The 18,580-nt window shown below is 43.8% G+C and overlaps 2 protein-coding genes across 4 annotated transcripts; one reads left to right on the top strand and one right to left on the bottom strand.

Annotated features, from left to right (window-relative positions):
- Nucleotides 1-1,998: 1,998 nt before the first annotated feature.
- RIBC1 (RIB43A domain with coiled-coils 1) lies at nucleotides 1,999-12,413 on the top strand. 2 transcript variants are annotated; one of them, XM_006875247.1, is made up of 6 exons: nucleotides 1,999-2,115; nucleotides 4,451-4,532; nucleotides 4,721-5,062; nucleotides 11,317-11,435; nucleotides 11,837-12,231; nucleotides 12,332-12,413. In XM_006875247.1, exons 1-6 carry the CDS (start codon nucleotides 1,999-2,001, stop codon nucleotides 12,411-12,413), a joined length of 1,137 nt encoding a protein of 378 aa, XP_006875309.1. The 2 variants fall into 2 exon arrangements, with proteins under 2 accessions (XP_006875309.1, XP_006875310.1); XM_006875248.1 differs by lacking the exons at nucleotides 4,721-5,062; nucleotides 12,332-12,413 and having other exon boundaries at nucleotides 11,837-12,235.
- A 504-nt stretch (nucleotides 12,414-12,917) lies between these two features.
- HSD17B10 (hydroxysteroid (17-beta) dehydrogenase 10) lies at nucleotides 12,918-15,282 on the bottom strand. 2 transcript variants are annotated; one of them, XM_006875250.1, is made up of 6 exons: nucleotides 15,256-15,282; nucleotides 14,813-14,977; nucleotides 13,856-14,020; nucleotides 13,629-13,757; nucleotides 13,466-13,547; nucleotides 12,918-13,241 (listed from the first exon to the last, which is right to left on the bottom strand). In XM_006875250.1, exons 1-6 carry the CDS (start codon nucleotides 15,280-15,282, stop codon nucleotides 13,051-13,053), a joined length of 759 nt encoding a protein of 252 aa, XP_006875312.1. In that variant the 3' UTR covers nucleotides 12,918-13,050. The 2 variants fall into 2 exon arrangements, with proteins under 2 accessions (XP_006875312.1, XP_006875311.1); XM_006875249.1 differs by having other exon boundaries at nucleotides 13,439-13,547.
- Between the last annotated feature and the right edge of the window lie 3,298 nt (nucleotides 15,283-18,580).

The raw sequence follows: 18,580 nt of genomic DNA on the forward strand, positions 1-18,580 counted from the left end.
TGATTTCCACATTCTGTTGGGTCACCTCTCTTTGGAATGGGCACAAGTATGGATCACTTCCAGTCAGTTGGCCAGGTAGTTGTCTTCCAAATTTCTTGGCATAGATGAGTTGAGTGCCTCCAGTGCTTCATCACTTTGTTGAAAGATTTCAATTCCGAGAGCCTTATTCTTTACCAGTGCCTTCAGATGCACCTTGGACCCCTTCCTTCACTATCATTGGCTCTTGATCATATGCTATTTCTTGAAATGGTTGAACTCAGACCATTCCTTTCTGGTACAGTAACTCTGTATATTTCTTATATCTTCTTTTGATGCTTTTCTACATCATTAAATATTTTTCCCATAGAATCCTTCAATATTTCAAGTTGAGGCTTGAATTTTTTCTTCAGTTTCTTCAGCTTGAGGAATGCTGAGTGTGGTCTTCCCTTTTGGTTTTCTAAATCCAGGTCTTTGCACATTTAATAATGATATTTGACTTTATCTTCTTGAACTGCCTTTTGAAATTTTCAATTAAGCTCTTTTACCTCCTCATTTCTTCTATTTGCTTTAGCATTCTCTATGCTGATGAGCAAGTTTCAGAGTCTCTTCTGACATCCATTTTGGTCTTTTCCTTCTTTCTTATCTTCTTAATTACCTTTTGCTTTCTTCCTGTATGATGTTTGTTTAGTTTTTCCCCTGTATGGTGTTCTTGATGTCATCCCACAACTCTTCTGGTCTGTGGTCTTTAGTGTCTAATACATCAAATCTACTCTTCAGATGACCTCTAAATTCAGGTGGGATATTAACCATTGAGAAATACAAATAAAAACAACAATGAGATATCATCTTACTCCTTAATAGCAAAGCTCCAAAAAACAGAAAACAAATGTTTGCAAAGGTGTGGAGAGACTGGGAGTCCTACACTGCTGGTATAAAATGGTACAACCACTGTGAAAAACAGTATGGCATATTCTCAAAAATTTCGAAATAGAAATACTGTTCGACCCAGCAGTCCCTCTAGGTGGTATGTTGTTACGTGCCATCAAGTTGGTTCCGACTCACAGCAACCCTGTATAGGGTTTCCAAGGAGCAGCTGGTGCATTTGAACTGTCGACCTTGTGGTTCACAGTCCAGCATTGATCCTACAGCACTACACCAGAAGTCCATTTGATATACATTTCCTCAATAAATAAGAGCTGTGGCATGTCTAGTTAAATGCACATCCATGTTCATTGCAGCATTATTCACAATAGACAGCCTAAATGCCCATCAACATAAGAATGTTAAACAAACTTTGGTACATACACACAATGGAATATTACACAACACTGAAGAATAGTGAAGATTCTGCAAAACACCTCACATGGATGAACCTTGAGGACATTATAAGCTGAGTGAAATTTGTCAATCACAAAAGGATAAATATTACATGAGACCTGTGTAAAAAGTTAAGAAAATATTTTCTTGCTAAATCAAACATTCTATAATGGTTACAAGATAGGTGGGGGGTTGAGGGGAAGGAAAAAAACTTAAGTGAGTAGAAATACTGTTAACTGATGTTACATGGAGTAGATTGCAATCATTGTAAAGACACAGTATATACTTTGTTGAATGTAGGACTGGGACTGATATGTTCTGATATATTCACTCAATTCACAATAAGGCCTTTTTAAAAAATTTTGTTTTTAAAGCTACTTTTAAAAGATTTTAAGCTGAGAGGAGTGTCATGTTCAGGTCTGCTTTCAAAAAGATCACTGTGGTAGCCAGTACAGAGAAAGAATTAGCAAGTGTAACACTGGAGCAAGGGACACCAATGAAGCTCCAGGGATGTTGTATGGTACCAGATTGTGAGGCCTAAACTAGGGAGGTGACAGCAGAGATGGAAGACACAGAAAATGCAATGTATTTAGAACCATAGTAATAAATGCCTGGTGGGATATTGTGGGAAGAAAAGAGGGAGACATAGTCAAGGATGATGGTCAGCACTGATTAGCCATTCTGCTTCACCCTTGCTCCAGGATGTATAAGGTAGATCTTTCATCAGACCCCAAGGAGTTGGAAGCCATTGAGGCTAGAAAAAATCAAGAAGAGGAACGAAAGAATCGATTCTTCAATGTGCGGAACCGAGTCATAGGGGTGAGTAGGCATTGGGGCCTTTCTCAGTCCCATGGGCCTAGAGACTATTGTTGTTGTTGTTAAGTGCCATGGAGTCAGTTCTGACTCATAGAAACCCTGTATAAGGTTTCCGAGGAGCAGCTGGTGAGCTTGAACCACTGATCTTGTGGTTCAAACTTTGCGGTCCAGCGCATTAACCCTCAGTGATACAGTGTCTATTATAGCACTTCCCCTAATTTGAGTAAGTCTTAAAGCTGGAAAGGAAGAAGAATAGAAGGCACCCATCCTACAGGCCTGGAAAGGGGTTATAGAGGATGCAGGGAAGAGGCTGAGAGAAGAGGAACCACTTCTTAGGTCACTTCTAGTCCATGTATGTAGCCTGGTTCTAGAAATAAAGGCAATATGGAGCCAAAAGAGATCTAAAGTAATACTTGGTATTATATATGCCAAAACTACCTGTGAGTTGTGATGTGGCACTGTAAGATAAGCCTGGACTGCTAGCCACAAGGTCGACAGTTCAAACCCACTAGCCGCTCCTCGGAAACCCCACACAGAATCGCTGAGTCAGAACCAACTCAGTGACACACAACAGCAGCAGCAGCATATGTGCCTAGGATAAGCACTGGACTGTTAACTGCAAGGTCAGTGGTTCAGACCCACCAGCTGCTCCTCAGAATTCCTATACAGGGTCACTATGAGTCAGAACCGACTCAACAGCACTTAACAACAAACTACCTCTAGAGGGCTAAACAGGTGTACCTTGTTTTGCTGTTCTTCACTATATTGCACTTCGCAGATACTACATGTTTTACAAATTGAAGGCTTGTGGCAACCCTGCATTGAGCACAGTGTTGCCACAAACCTTCAGTTCAGTTAGCAGTTCAGTGCTTATCCTACAGTGTCACACCAGAACTCCCTAGGCATATATAATACCAAGTATTTCTTCAGATTTCTTTTGGCTCCATGTTGACTGTTTTTTCAGAACCAGGCCACATGGTCCAAAAATGACCTAAGAATAGTTAGTTGTCACCAGCTCCTCCTCTCAGTTTCTTTCCCTGCATGTGCTCACTTCATGTCTCTGTGTCACAGTTCTCACAGTATTTCAAATTGTTTCATGTTTATTACATACTTAATAGACTATGTTGTTGTTTTGTTATGTGCCATGGAGTCGGTTCCGACTTATAGTTCAGGGTTTCCGAGGCTGTAAATCTTTACAGGAGCAGAAAGCCTCATCTTTCTCCCTGGTAGTTTCGAACTGCTGACCATGAGATTAGCAGCCCGCTTTGTAACCACTATGCTACCAGAGTTCAATAAGTTTTATGTGTATTAGGAAACCCCCAAAAATTTGTGTCTCATTTTATGATATTCACTTTTTGGGGTTGGTCTGGAACCGAACCCATATCTCCAAGGTATGCCTGTATAAGAAACTGGTAACCTGAATGAGGGGCAGAGATGGGAGGGAAATTTACTCTTCACTAAACTGCTTTCCCATTTTTACTATTTTGGAACATTCTAAGTGAATTATAATCAAAATCAAGAAAGAATTGATAGTTTAAGGGGAGAAAAAAGATTGTTAAATAGGTAAATAGAGGGGGACGCAAGATGGTATTCTGGAAGACACCAAACCTGTATTCAAGGGCCTGTCCAATCTGTTTACTAGATGTCTGTCTTCTCTCAGTTCCAGGGTCCTTTTCTATAAAATGAGGCTAAAAAAAAGGAAGTTTTGAGGTAATGATTAACATATGGTGGCAACTCTGAAACCCAGAGCATGACACAAGCTTAGGGATGAGTGGTTTGTTGAGATCTACCTAGCAAATATTTCCTCACAGCCTGCTCCGTACCAACCATTGTATTAGGTAGTGTAATAAGGCCCAGTCTGCCTTTTAGAAGGACTCACAGCCTAGTGAAGGCAATAATTTAGACAGACTTCAATATAATGCGTACAGTGGGTACTATAATCTGTGGGAGTAGTACGAGTCAGAGGAGTAAGGAAGGTGAAACCTGAGCTGATCTTAAAGATGGATATGAGTTCTAGTAAAGAAATGAGGCAAGAGTTCCAAGTGGAGAGCAGCTTATTAAAGGCCTATAGGTTTGAACATCTCAAGATGTGCAGATCTCCCAAGGCTAGTGTTATAGTGGATGGGACAAAGGAAGAGGGTACAAAAAGATGAGGCAGAGAAGGCGTGACATAGGCTAGGTAACTGGGGGAATTAAACAGCCATACAGAGGCATTGGAACTTTATCCAGTATGTACTTGGAATCTATTTTGGAATAGGTAAATTATAAGCAGTTTGTGTTAGTGAATCCAAGGCCTCCTGATGGGTCCCTGACCTAATGTTCATTTCATTGGAACCAGGTGGATGTTGAAGCACTAAATAGCCAGGTTGCAGAGCAAAAGCTTCGAGAGGCAACAGAGCGGAACAGGGATGCCGTTTATGGTAAAAGCCTCAAGGTCAGGGGGTGGGAAAGTAAAGACCTGAGTGGGCTGAAGTAGGGCAGCTCTGGCTCTGAGTGAGACCTGAGGGCCAGGGGTGGTAGGTAAATCATATGGGCCTTGGGAGCTAAGGCCATACTGGATGGCCTCTGTCCCTCCCATGGAGCCTTATACATGTCCAATCACCTACAGGGACCAACCAGGCGCAGTATGATCTAGTAGTTCAAATGCTAGAGAAGGAAGAGGCAGAAAGGACACGTCGGTTGGCCAAAAAAATGCAGGAGTTTCGGGAGCAGAAGCAGCAGCTCAAGAAAAGACATGAATTTGGCCTCTGGGATCCAAACGGACTTCAGGAGTTTTCAGCCCAACCTGGTAACACTGACCCCCACTGTGGCCCAGCCAGCCTCCAGTACTTCTCTGGGGAAGATCAAGACAGGACTACATTCTTGAGAATGCAGCAGGACCAGTACAGGTACAACCTGGAGAGGCAGCTGCAGGAGCAACAACAAGCCAGACTTGACGAGCAGTATTCAGGTAAGCAGCCAGGCCCTATAGCCTCAGAAACCTGGGGCTTAGTGGGAAGTTCTCCAGATCTAAGTGCAATATCCAAGAGACTACGACTGTGTAGGGAGGTCCAACTCAACCCACGGGGCTGATGTTGCAAGATTAGATTAGGCAGTCCAACCTCCTTGACTTGTCTCACAGTATAATTATTGTTCCCTAGTAAGTCATTCCAAAATAGATTCCAAGTACATACTGGATTAAGGAGCTCTGGTAGCGTAGTGGTTACGAATTGGGCTGCGAACCTTAAGGTCAGTGGTTCAAAACTACCAGCCGCTCCGCGGGAGAAAGATGAGGCTTCTACTCCTGTAAAGATTTACACCCTCAGAAACCCTGTACAAGGTTGCTATGGGTCAGAACTGACTCGACGGCACTTAACAACAACAAGTAAGTCATTGGAGGCAGTACAGTGGACAGACCTAATGACTCTGCCACAATATTATTTTCTTCTCTGTATTTCGGTTTCCTTTATCTTTAAAATACAGATAATAGCATATAGAGTTCTTATAATAATGAAATGATATACTGATGTAAAGTATAAGCTCAATAATTAGTAGCTACTGCGTGGCACTATAGGGCAAGTACTGGACTAATCACAAGGTCAGCAGTTCAAACCCACCAGCCTCTCCTCAGAAACCCTATACAGGGTCTTCACTATGAGAGGAACTGACTCGATGGCACTTAACATTATTACATTATCAGTGGCCACATCTTTCTCTTCCATTAGAGTGGTGGTGGTGGTGATTATGGCCGTGGAGTTGGTTCCAATTTAGCAACCCTGCACAGGGTTTCCGAGGCTGTAAGCCTTTACGGGAGCAGAAAGCCTCATCTTTCTCCTGCGGAACAGCTGGTTAGTTTCGAACTGTTGACCTTGCGGTTCGCAGCCCGATTCGTAACCACTACGCTACCAGGGCTCCTTTACCTTGTCTTTATTCACACACAATGCTCACCTTTCAATTTCTATTGTACCCACTCATTACATTTGTAACTAGTTGTGAAGGTATTTCCTTAAATGTCTATCTTCTCCCCCAAATGTTAGCTCACTGATGAACCATAGCTGTCATTTCCAACTCTATGCCCCAATACAATGCCTGCTGCTGTACCAGAAGCTCAATAAATCATTGTTGAATTAACAGTTGAACAAAATAAAACAGACAGGGGCCCCTGCCTTCCAGGAGCCCATAAAGTAATGTATTCCTGAAAATCAGTTTCCATTAAGACAGAGGTGGGGAACGTCTGGTCCGCTGGCTGTATAAGGCCCGTGCAATCATTTGGTCTGGCACCACAGTTCCAGCCATCACATTGTTGTTGTTGTTGTTGTTAAGTGCCGTCGAGTCGATTCCGACCCATAGCGACCCTGTACAGGGTTTCCGAGGGTGTAAATCTTTACGGGAGTAGAAAGCCTCATCTTTCTCCCGCGGAGCAGCTGGTAGTTTCGAACCACTGACCTTAAGGTTCGCAGCCCGATTCGTAACCACTACGCTACCAGAGCTCCTTCATATTAGGAGTGAGTTAATTAAATGTTTGACCAAATATAGCAGGCTAATTTTTAAGTTGGTAATTTTATATGGCCTGCAAATGTTATGAAATTTGGTAGAAAAAAAAGGTTCCCCAACCCTATATGGGAGTCCTGATGTGGCACTGTGGGTTAATGCGCTGGACTGCAAAAAAAAAAAAAAAAAACCAAGGTCAGTGGTCTGAGCTCACCAGTCACTTCTAGGAAACCCTATACAGGGTTGATATGGGTCAGAACCTATTTGACGGTACTTAACAACACCCCTGCATTTAAGAGGTAAAGATATGTACACAAGTAAACAAGTAATTCATCAACAAATATTTGTGCTTTAATTCGGTGTTAAACATTGTTACAGGTATTATGATATTATATCTAGGACATGTTAAGTGCCGTTGAGTCGATTCCAACCCATAGCGACCCTGTATAGGGTTTCCAAGGGGCAGCTGTTGAGCTTGAACCACCGACCTTGCAGTTCAAATGACTTTGCAGTCTGATGCATTAGCCCACAGCGCCATACATATAGGACATGTAGGAGACCTCAAAATGGATGGTCAGTTCTTATAAGGAGAGGGAGGCAGAGTGGCACAGGCCAATTGTTAGAAACTAATTCTGGAAAGTTGTGTAAAATTTTGCTGGGGTAGGAGTGAAAAAACAGAAAAAGGCCATTCTAAGCAGAAGCAGCACACCAGGGCTGTAAATAGTTTGTGTATGAGGGATGTACAACAGTTGAGTGCAGAATGTCAGAGGAAGAAGACATAGGCAAGAACCTTCTTCACCAAACTAAGTAATTTTCACTTTATCATGTAGGCACTTAAAGGTTTTAAGTAGGGTAGTGACAAGCAATACTAAGCTACCGACTTTGTGCTGGCACAGTAGACAAAACAGAAAAATTCTGGCTCTCATGGAATTCACATTCTAATGGGGGTAGACAGACAATAAGCAAGAGAAAATAATGAAATATGTAATACATAAAGTGAAGCTAACTGCTAGGGAGAAAAACAAAGCATTTTTGAAGGGGGGTGCACAGTTGCAATTTGGCATAAAGAAAGTCACTGCGGTAAACATTTTGCATACAGATCTGAAGATGAGGAAGTGAACTGGGGACAGAACTGTCCAAAGGAAATAGTGTAAAGGCCATGAGGCAGGAGAGTGTGCCTGAAATGTTTGAGAAATAGCAGCAGCAGGGCCAGAGAAGCTGAATCAGAGAGTAATAAGGGGAAAAGTGGTAGGAAGTGATAGGGGACAGATCACAATCTTATAGACATGGTGGAGGATTTCAGTTTTTACTAAGGGAAGTAGGAATCACAGGAAGGTTTTGAGCATTGAAGTCACATGATTTATGTTTTAGCAGATAATTCAACCAATGTTGAGGTTGGATTACAGGTAGGGAGGCCAGATAGATTATTGCAGCCAAGAGGAGGTAGTTGGCAGACAGGCATGTAGCTATATGACCCTGAAATTTAGTCTGGGTTGGAGGGAGAGATCTGTGAGTATGGACAGGTAAATGAAAAAAAAAAAAAAAAAAGCTGAGCCTGGAGAAAGAGCGAGCCTATGGTGCACTCTGTGAGGACTAGGCTCAGGACTTTCTCATTAACCATTATACCCTCAGTCATTTAGACAGTACCTGGTACATTGTAGATGCTCAGTATCTTAAATAAACATAGAGGAAGAGACACCCATAATAAAGACTGGGAAGGGATCAGGCAAATAGAAGAGATGCATAAAATGATGATGATAGCTAACCTTTACTGAATACTTACTGTATACTAGAAATTGTGCTAAGCACTTCACCTTGTATTATTTATGCCTCAAAACAACTCTTGTGAGGCAAGTACTAATATCTTAATTTTCAGATGAGGAAACTGAAGAACAGAGATGTTAAAATAATTTTCCCAAATTCATATAGCTAGTGAGTAAACTCAGGCAGGGTCATCCCAGAACCTACGTTCTCAACCACTCTTCCTTTTCTCGGTCAAGAGAAAATGGAGACTCAGAAACCTAGAGAAGAGTTTCAAAGAGGGAGTGGTCAAAAATGTCAAATATCTTGGAGAATTCCAAATAGGTACAGAAAACTATCTATTGGATTTGGAAATGAGGAGTTTGGTGATTTTTGTCAGAACAGTTTCAATGACACTATGGGGGCTAGCTGCCACTTGGCAGCAGGCAGATGTATGAGATGGCAGAGTAATGTATCAGGGACACCAGGTTGAGGGAGAGTGCTGAGTGTAATGTAAGGGCAATGAAGTGAGAAGTGCTTCCTGGTTATGTAACCTTGGGCAATTTTACTTAACCTCTCATTTTTTTCATCTTGAAATGCAGCTGATCCTTTCCCCTCTGGGTTTCTGTGAAAATTAAAAATGAAACAACATACCCCTGTCTTTTCTTCCTCTCTTACCCTTCAATCTCTGATGTTAGCATCCCTATACATCTTAAAAGCCAAGTCTTCAGCCTGTGCTTTTCACCCCATTCTTCCCTGCCTTCCCTTAAGCTGTGCTTCCTCAGATATCCCTTCTGTTTTCAACATTTTCCTTTGTACTGACCCTTTTGTGCAGGTTGTAAATATGCTTTCATCTAACCCACCTTAAAAAAAAAAAAAAAAAAAAAGCTGCTGAATCCTAATTCCTCTGTATACTGAGTATGTGTTTCCTTCACAGTCACAATTTTTCAAAAATCTGTTTTCCACTTACTGCCTTTTCTTCCCAACTTTTCAGTCACATCTTAACTCCCTGAGGTCTAATTTCTACCCACACTTCACTGAAACTCTTCTTAACTAAAATTAATTGGTATGGCGCTGTGGGTTAATGTACTGGACTGCAAAGTCAGTTTGAACCGCAAGGTTCAAGCTCACCAGTCCGCTCCTGGGAAACACTATACAGGGTCACTATGGGTCAGAACTAACTTGACAGCACTTAACAACTTTGTCATTAGGTACACGAGGCTTGTAGTTTTGGGGTTTTTTTTCCCCTTGATCAGACCTTTCTTACTGCATTTGACTGATCACATCTTCTTATAACTCTGTTCCTTTGGTTTCTGTGACACATTCTGCTCATAGTTGACTACTCCTCTGTCTGCCCTTTGTGAGCAACTCTTCTGTTTACTCCTTCCTTCTTGAGACTCTGTCTCAGGTATATTGTTCTCCTTACTTAACCCTGCATACTCACCTCAGGTGTTCTTAACCTTCTTTCTGGTTTTCAACTACCATTCTTTACCTGCAGAATCAAATATCCAAATACCTGCTGACCACCTCCAACTCAACACGTCCTACACAGTGACAGCATTAGTGTTCTTCATTCTGTATTCTCTACTTCTGGTTATGGTCACATCATCCACCCATTCATTGAAGCCAAAAGCCTGGGAAGCATCCCTGAATCCTTCCTCTCTTTATTCCTGCATCCAATCCATCAAGTACTGCTGATGTCCTGTATATCCCGTCCAACCTTTCTATCACTAGCCTAGTTGAACCCTCCAACTGGCCTACTGTAGATATCCTTCAGGGTGGATTCCCACCCTGTCTGTCTCCCCACCAGCCTGACTGTCCTCTATATCGGTCACCAGAAGTAGCTTTCTAAAATGCAAAGCTAACAATGTCACCCCCTTGCTTAAATCCTTCCATATTCCCCACCACCTTCAAGGTCAAGTTATGCTCCAGAAACAGACTATTTGTTGTTTAAGATATACACTATGCTGTTTCTTGATTTCCTTCACTCATTTGACAAATATTTATTGAGCACCTACTATGTGCCAAGCTCTGAACTAAATGCTGGGGCATGGCAATGAATGACAGACTGCCTTCTAGTGAGGAGACAGGCAATAAATAAAATGATAAAGTGTATATTGTTGTTGTTAAGTGCTGTCGAGTCAGTTCCAACTCATAGAGACCCTCTATAGGGTTTCCAAGAAGTGGCTGGTGGGTTTGAACCACCAAACTTGTGGTTAGCAGTCCAGTACTTATCCTACAACATCATACTAAGGAGAAAAATTAGGGGAGGAGAGGATAAATGGGGGGTAGACAAGTTGCAATTTTAGGCTGGGCAGCCAGGGAATGTTGCACTGGAAAAAAAGGGAGGCAAGAAAGCAGGGGGCCAAGAATAACACTTATTACAAATCCCTGAGGTATATTCTAGGCACAGCAAGGAGACTACTGTGCTGGAATTTAAAAATTGGTGCCCTCAGCTTGGAATGTCCTTTGCTATTTTTGACTATATACAAAACATATTCTAAGGATCACCTCCTCCTGGAAAACTTCCCTTTACTCACTACCCAAAGCTCTCAAAATCGCCTGTACATCGCTATCATTGCTTCTACCACATTGTTGTATGATCACCAGTTTAATCTGTCTCCCTCACCAGACTCTAAGCTCTCTGAGGACAGGATCTGAACCAGTGGTGTCCTTGGAGCCCAACACATAAGGATACAGGCTCAGAGAGGTGAAATTATTTATTTACCCAAGGTCACATACCTTAGAAGCAGCAGATCTGGCATTGGAACCCAAGTCTACTGGAGGCATCTTTCACCAATCACTTGCTTGTTGCTACCACTTTGGCTATCCTTAGTCCCAAAGAGTAGCTCCTTCCACATGCCCTACATTGCAGATACTACTCCCCTCCCAAACATACACATACACATATGCACAAAGCTTGTTGAACAAGTAACTGAACAAGTGAACCAGAAATGGAGGGCAGTATAATGTTCAAGCCATATTTCTGTGTAGATACGCTTAATGACCAGCTGTGTCTAGGCATGGATATGCAGGCCATTCACCTGGCCAAAATGGAGGAGTCCTATCGAATGGCCATGATGTCTTCTGTAGCCAGTGTCAACAAAGCACAGGTACGATCTGAGTCATCAGTGCACTATGCTCCCCTTAAACCCCTGAACAAAGTCCTGCAGAAACTTAGCCACATTATTCTTCCTTCTACCTAAGGAGTCCTCCCTTCACCTAAGGATTCTGTTAGGGCAGAAAACGCCACGCCTCTCCCCACCTCCAGATTCAGGATGACTTGAGAACAGAGCACGAGCTTCCCATCCCAGCCTCTTTCTAAGGGCTTCCTAAGGGCAAAGAAGTTCCCTGCCTATTCACCCTTACCCTCACCTCAAGGGTCATTAAGAGGCTATGCAGTATCTGCTCCTTTTCTAAGATAGAGAATAGGGTCCCATAACCCCGCTGCCCCCACAACGCAAAGTTCCATGAGGATGGCACTCAAATGCTAACACTCAGGGTGCCCCACCAGGTAGCTCAGCTGGCTGAGTGGCAGTATCATGAGTATCAGCAGAGAGAGGCAGCCAACCTTATGGATATTCAAAGCCACATTACAAGTGACCTGCTGACCGAGAACCCTCAAGTCGCCCAAAACCGTCTTGCTCCCCACCGGGTCCTGCCCTATTGCTGGAAGGGCATGACTCCAGAGCAGCGAGCTGCCATCAGAAAAGTCCAAGAGGAGCAGTACTATGCAAAGGAAGCACAGCGCCAGGCTGAAAAAAAACTGGATGCTGAATGGGAAAGCCAGACCATGCTCTGGACCCAAGCAGCGCTGGAGCTGGAGCAGCAGGAGAGGGAACTGGGTGCTGAATTTCGAAGGGGACTGGGTTCCTTCAATCAGCAGCTAGCTAACGAGCAAAAAGCACAGTGAGTTTTCTATTTTAGGGGATAATAATGAGGAGGGATATCAAGATGAAGGGAGAGAGGGGAAAGGACATCAACTGAGGCCTCTGAATTTCTTTTACAGCCAGAATTACCTGAATTCAATAATCTACACCAATCAACCTACAGCCCAATATCACCTACAATTCAACACCAGCAGTCGCTGAGCTCAAGATGGTCTTCTTCCCATTCTCCATCAAGCTCTTATGAAGGCTATGGGTCAAAGAGGAAAATAATGTATACCCCCACATATGCCCACCCCCAATCCATTCACCTGAATTCAATAATCTACACCAATCAACCTACAGTCCAATATCACCTACAATTCAATACCAGCAGTCGCTGAACTCAAGATGGTCTTCTCCCCATTCTCCATCAAGCTCTTATGAAGGCTATGGGTCAAAGAGGAAAATAATGCATACCCCCACATACGCCCACCCCCAATCCATTACCCAGTGGTAGGAAAATGAACCCAAACTCCTACCATCTACCCTAAGTAATAAAGTTATTCACTGAAATCAAGGCCAAGTGTTGTAATAAGATACAAAAGATGAGGTACTGCTTCTCCCACCCAACCTTAGGGCTCTGAGCAGCCAACCCTGTCAGAGCCTTCACCCTAGTTGCTTGCTTCCCCATGTCAGTTCCCCAAGCACATAGTACTGCCCACTCCCTGTGAGAAATACAGACTTTATTAGGCACAGAGGGTGACTGGTGGGTAAAGTGGTTACTAGGATTCCTTTCAAGCTGGAGTCTAGTACCTTAAAAGAATGGCAGAGGGGGATGCATTCTCTCTGCCATCTCCTTTCAAGGTTGCATGCGGATTGCACCATCTAGCCGGATGACCTCTCCATTGAGGAATGAGTTCTCAATTATGGCCTGTACCAGATGAGCATACTCAGCAGGGTCACCCAGTCGGCTGGGGAAAGGCACCTGGCTGGCCAAGAAGTTGCGCACCTTGTCTGGGAGGCTGGTCAGCAGTGGAGTGCCAAACAGGCCTAGATAAGACAGTTATAGTCAGAGACCCACACTTGTTTTCACATTCACCCAGTCCTTTCTCACCTTAGCCCTACTTCTTGATGCATCCCTAGGGCCCAGAGATGGGGGTCTGCTCCTGCTTAGGTGGTACTTTTCCCTCTAAATTACCCATAGATCCCCCACAACCCCAAGTGTGGCAAGGAGGGGATATATTTACCTGGAGCAATGGTCATTACCCGGATGCCTATGGGAGCCAGATCCCGGGCAATGGGCAGTGTCATGCCTACTATGCCCCCTTTGGAAGCAGAGTATGCAGCCTGTCCAACCTGGAAAAGGAAGAGGGAAGGTCATACGTGGGAGGCTCCAACAAGTCAGAGGACTCACAAGCCTTGCCCTTAACTACATACCTGGCCCTCAAAGGCAGCCACACTGGCAGTGTTGATGATGACTCCTCGTTGGCCTCCCTGATCTGGTTCATTCTGGCCCATCTCTCCAGCTACAAGGCGGATCACATTGAAGGTACCTATGAGATTTACCTGGAGAACAGGTAGACACACAATGTAAGACCTGAGGCAGTGTGTATATTCACAGTCAGATGCCTCTTATCCTATCCAAGGAGAACCTCAGGTCTTACATTAAGAACTCGCTGGAAGTCCTCCAAGTTATGGGCCTGGCTCCTCTTTAAGTTGTAGGTTTTGATGGCCACTGCAATGCCAGCACAGTTGACTGCGACATCCACTCGGCCAAACTTTTCTTTGGTTATAGTCAGGGCTGCTTGCACGTCCTTCTCTGAGGTCACCTTCAAAAGGAGAAGTGGAGATGCTATTGCTTCTCCCAGTCCACCGCTAAATTTAATTTAGGGGCAGGGGAGGGTAAAGACAGGCCCAGAACTGTATAAACTAGGGAGAAACCAAGAGAAATTTATAGTGGAACTTGACAGAGTGGGTGGGCCTAAGTGGAAAATGTTAGGTCTTTTAGGGCAGTGTTTCAAATAATTTTTCAAATCCACACTCTTGATAAATTCATACACCCTTGGAGATTCTCAATCATTGTAGATCAGAGCACTAATATATTCCTCCTTTGAAAATTACTGATATAAAAATAAACTAGCTTTTCCATTTCTCTACCTACTAAGATGATTTCATCAAGCTTAACTTTCAGTGGTTTAATAAAAACAAGTTCTCCCACTTTCTAAATGTAAAATTAAAATCACAGTATGTATTTTCAAACAACACATACCCCCTCCAGGAGATCCTGGTATGTCCAATCCTCATCCCTGTTCTTATGAAACCCAACTTTAGAGATTTTGACATCCCACAATGCTTAAGGCTCAGGTCCAATGGGCCACATAGCGGTGGTGGCAGTGTGCTGTGGAGTCGGTTCAGACTCATAGTGACCCTGTAGGTTTCCGAGGTTGTAAATCTTTATGGGAGCAGAAAGCCTCATCTTTCTCCAGCGGAACAGCTGGTAGTTTCGAACTGCTGACTGTGAGATTAATCGTAAGCTACCACTTTAATGGAAAGGATCCCATGGGTACCCAGGTCGTTGTCTGTAAACTCGTGCACACCCTGGGAGAAGTGACCCCACTTACATCTACAGGGGCGAAGGCGCAGCTCTTTCCTAATTTCTTGGCCTGGGCCTCCCCATCCGAGTTTGGAAGGTCCAAAAGCACAGCAGAGGCCCCCTGCTCCACCAGTCGCTTCGCTGTGGCTAGGCCTAGACCCGAGGCTCCGCCGGTTATCACCGCAACCAGGCCCTGTTAAGATGGACACGGTCAGTTGCTATTGTAATTACCACCCCCGCTATTACATCTGGCCTTTTCCCAAGACCCTCTGAGTGACTTATCCCTGTCACTGCACACCTGAAGTATGCCGAGTGTTGACCTTCACCTCCGGAACCCAATCGCCGCCCAAACCATGACCCTTTCTCCCAGCACCGATCTCTTCCCTCTAGTTCGCGCCGTTAAAGCCGCGCAAAAAACAGTGGCGAAGGCCGTCCCAGCCACGCAAAAAACAGAGGTGAAAAGCGCGCTACCTTCACACTCCGACACACAGCAGCCATTTTGCACAGCTTCTCTTCACTAGCAGGTCTGCGCGGACGCTCGCTGATTAGCCAAGGTGAAGTCACGGGGCGGGGCTAAGGAGGCCAGAGCTTGGCCGCGCGGGATGTCGGGGTTGGTGCCTGTTAATCTTGTCCTCTGGTGGAAACCCGAAGTCCTAGCAAGGTGTCCTTAGAGAATTGCTTCACCGCGGAAAAGAATCCAGCAACAGTAGCACAATACCCTCATACCCACCCCCTTGTAGCAGGCTGCCAACTCCGCGGGGGAGGAACGTGGGAGAGAGTTCCTTTCTTCTCAGAAAAAGCCGTGATTCCTGTACAGATGTATTTGAGACACTCCTATATGCTAGACTCTGTGCGGGACATTAGGGATACCCAGAAGAATAATAAAAGATGTGTACTTTCACTACAAAGAGCTCTGGTTTTGTAGTAGTTACGAATCGGGCTACTAATCTCACGGTCAGCATTTCCAAACTACCAGCTGTTCCACGGGAGAAAGACGAGACTTTCTGCTCCTGTAAAATTTACAGCCTCGGAAACCCTATGCAGGGTCGCTATAAGTCGGAATCGGCTCCACGGCACATAACAACAACAACAACTTTTACTATACATACTACTGACAGACAAAGGGAGGAACAGCAGATTCTGGGACACAGAAATGAAGATCTAAATATGGAGACTCTGAGATACAGAGGCACATAGAAAGAAATACGTTGAGATAAAGGACAGAGATGTCAACACAGGATCACAGAAATACGGATGTGGAGAGCCACTAAGAGACAAAGATGTTGTTAAGTGCTGTGGAGGCGGTTCCGATTCATAGCGGCCCTGTACAGGATTTCCGAGGAGCAGCTGGTGGGTTTGAACCACCAAGCTTGTGGTTAGCAGTCCAGTGCTTATCCTACAACGCCACACCAGGACTCCAAGAGACAAAGATACTAGGAAACAAACATTCTGAAGCAGAGCTACTGAGAAGCACAAACATAGAGGCATAAACAGAGAAGCAAAAATATCTTTCATCACCTTAGCCTGTGATAGTCTCCTCTGTTTATGTCTAACCTATTTTAAGCCCAAAAGTTCACAGCAGATTGGACATCAATCAGAGATTGTCAGTTAAGACACAGATCTCTAGTCATTCTAGAGCATCTTTCCATCAGCATCCCAAATCAGAATCTTGAGTCCAACTAATCCCTCAGACATCTCACCTGCCTTCCATCCATATTTTCCCACAATCCAAGGTCATAAATCTTGCTCTACATTTTTTCAGCCCCATCCTGCCTTAGGTTTCCTCTGAATTATGTCCCCACCTACTTTCCCACTCAAGAAGATTTTCCTCTGGTTTCTCCTAGTTGTTGCCAACCACTACACTCATGGTCTCCAGACCATATTCATCAAAGCATTTAGCACCTGGTTCACAATATTTATGTTTACTTAATGTTTTCCCACCAATGCATACTACTCTTCACCTGGTCTGACCTGCTCTCTGTTCATCTATCCATTAGCTGTTCTCTCTGTTTGGAATGCTCTCCTCCTAACCTTTGCATAACCACATTTTTCAGGAAAGGTCATTCAAAACTAAGTTTGTATGTTGCCTCCCCAGAGGGGTCCTCTCTGACCATTAAAACTGTAAGCAATTGGTAGCTATCCCTTTGTGTGTTGTAATTCTCTGCAAAACACTTACAGACCCATAATCCTTTTTTTTCCCAACCCTTGGGGCCAGTTGTGTTTTTGAATTTTGATTAAAAAAAAAAAAAAAGAATAATTGGGGCTCCTGGAAAGATGATAGACTAGGCAAACGAGCTACACAAAACCTCTACAACAAAGATACGAGAGACCAATGAAACAGATACCAATGAAAATCCTGGAACCCCGAACTTCAGGGGAAAAGTTAGAGAAGGGAATTGAGTGCTTGCTGGGAGGAGAAGATGAGCAGGGACTGTGAGAGAGGGAAACTTTCTAGTGAAACTTTCTAGTGAGAGAGGGAAACTTTCTAGTGAACGGCTAGCCAGACACAGTATGACCATAGTGAACTTTTGTGAGCAGCTTTGAGAATAGAAGGTGGCCTGGCAGAGCAGATTCACACAGACTACTTGTTGTTGTTAAGTGCCGTTGAGTCGGTTCCGACCCATAGCGACCCTGTACAGGGTTTCCGAGGGTGTAAATCTTTACTGGAGTAGAAAGCCTTATCTTTCTCCCGGAGCGGCTGGTAGTTTCGAACCGCTGACCTTAAGGTTCGCAGCCCGATTCGTAACCACTACGCTACCAGAGCTCTTATGGTGCAATTCCTTCTTTCCCCCCATTCTCCCCAGTTGATCAGAAGTTTGACCAACTTCCACCATCATACACCCCCAGCAAAGACCCTCCTCTCTGGGAGTTCAGAACTCCATGATTGTGAGCCACATCAGTGTAAGGTGAAGATGGGCTGTGCTGCTTTGGTGCCTGGATTCAGGCAGCTCAGCTTCAGATCTACAGAACCCACAGAGCTACCAGACCAGTATTAGTCTAGCAGAAACCCTCATCCTGACCCCAGCTGCCCTGTGGTCCTAACAGACACTGAAACCAGCTCCATCAAGGGCCTCCATGAACTACTTCTGAATTGAATGCCCTGAACACAGATAACACCGAGGCCTCTAGGCACTCCATCTAGGGCCAGTAACTCCATTGTTGCATCCCTCCCACATGCACCTCTTGAGTTCCTTGGCTGGCAGGAGCCCCCAAGAGTTTTATCCTCTTCAGGTCCAACAACTACACTGATTCTTTTGGTTTTGTTTTTTTCCTTTCATTGTTTTGTTGCTTTTGTTTGTTTATTTCTTATTATATTCCTTTCTTCTTTGTCCGTTCCCTTGAATTTTATCCTATCTCTGCTTTTATTTCTCCTTTTCTTCTGTTTCCCATTTACCTTCTTCTTTTTTCCTTTTGATCTTCTTTTACTACTCTCTACTCTCTTTTTCTTTTCATCTTCCCTCCCCCTGATTTTTCTGGGGTTTTTCTTCCTTTTATTTTCTATCTTATTTTTCTCTTCTATAGCTACGATTTCTTATCCCTCTTTTTTCTTTTTGTTATTATAGTCCTTTTTTCTGGTTGCTGTCTGTTTTTATTGATTTTTTTCTCCTTTATTATTTTATCTTTTTGTTAATGACATCCAAAACAAAAGATAAGGAAAGAATTCTGAGATGAGCTCAGAAAAAAATAAAAGTTACCCACAAAAGAAAACCAATAAAACTAAGCTCTGACTACTGTGACAATGCTAGTTATATGCACAGCCATGCTCATGGCAGCACTCTTCACAATAGCAAAAAGA

Source organism: Chrysochloris asiatica, unplaced genomic scaffold (assembly GCF_000296735.1).
Source record: "Chrysochloris asiatica unplaced genomic scaffold, ChrAsi1.0 scaffold00315, whole genome shotgun sequence".
Classification (NCBI taxonomy): domain Eukaryota; kingdom Metazoa; phylum Chordata; class Mammalia; order Afrosoricida; family Chrysochloridae; genus Chrysochloris; species Chrysochloris asiatica.

Bases quoted from the DNA above. Each gene is read 5' to 3' on its own strand.
- RIBC1 (XM_006875247.1), top strand. From the start codon at position 1,999: ATGTATAAGGTAGATCTTTCATCAGACCCCAAGGAGTTGGAAGCCATT. The intron at 2,116-4,450 runs GTGAGTAGGCAT...CATTGGAACCAG, and splicing joins TGCGGAACCGAGTCATAGGG to GTGGATGTTGAAGCACTAAA. The intron at 4,533-4,720 runs GTAAAAGCCTCA...AATCACCTACAG, and splicing joins GAACAGGGATGCCGTTTATG to GGACCAACCAGGCGCAGTAT.
- HSD17B10 (XM_006875249.1), bottom strand. From the start codon at position 15,282: ATGGCTGCTGTGTGTCGGAGTGTGAAG. The intron at 13,758-13,855 runs GTAAGACCTGAG...CCTGTTCTCCAG, and splicing joins ACTTCCAGCGAGTTCTTAAT to GTAAATCTCATAGGTACCTT. The intron at 13,548-13,628 runs GTATGTAGTTAA...TTCCTTTTCCAG, and splicing joins TGGCTGCCTTTGAGGGCCAG to GTTGGACAGGCTGCATACTC.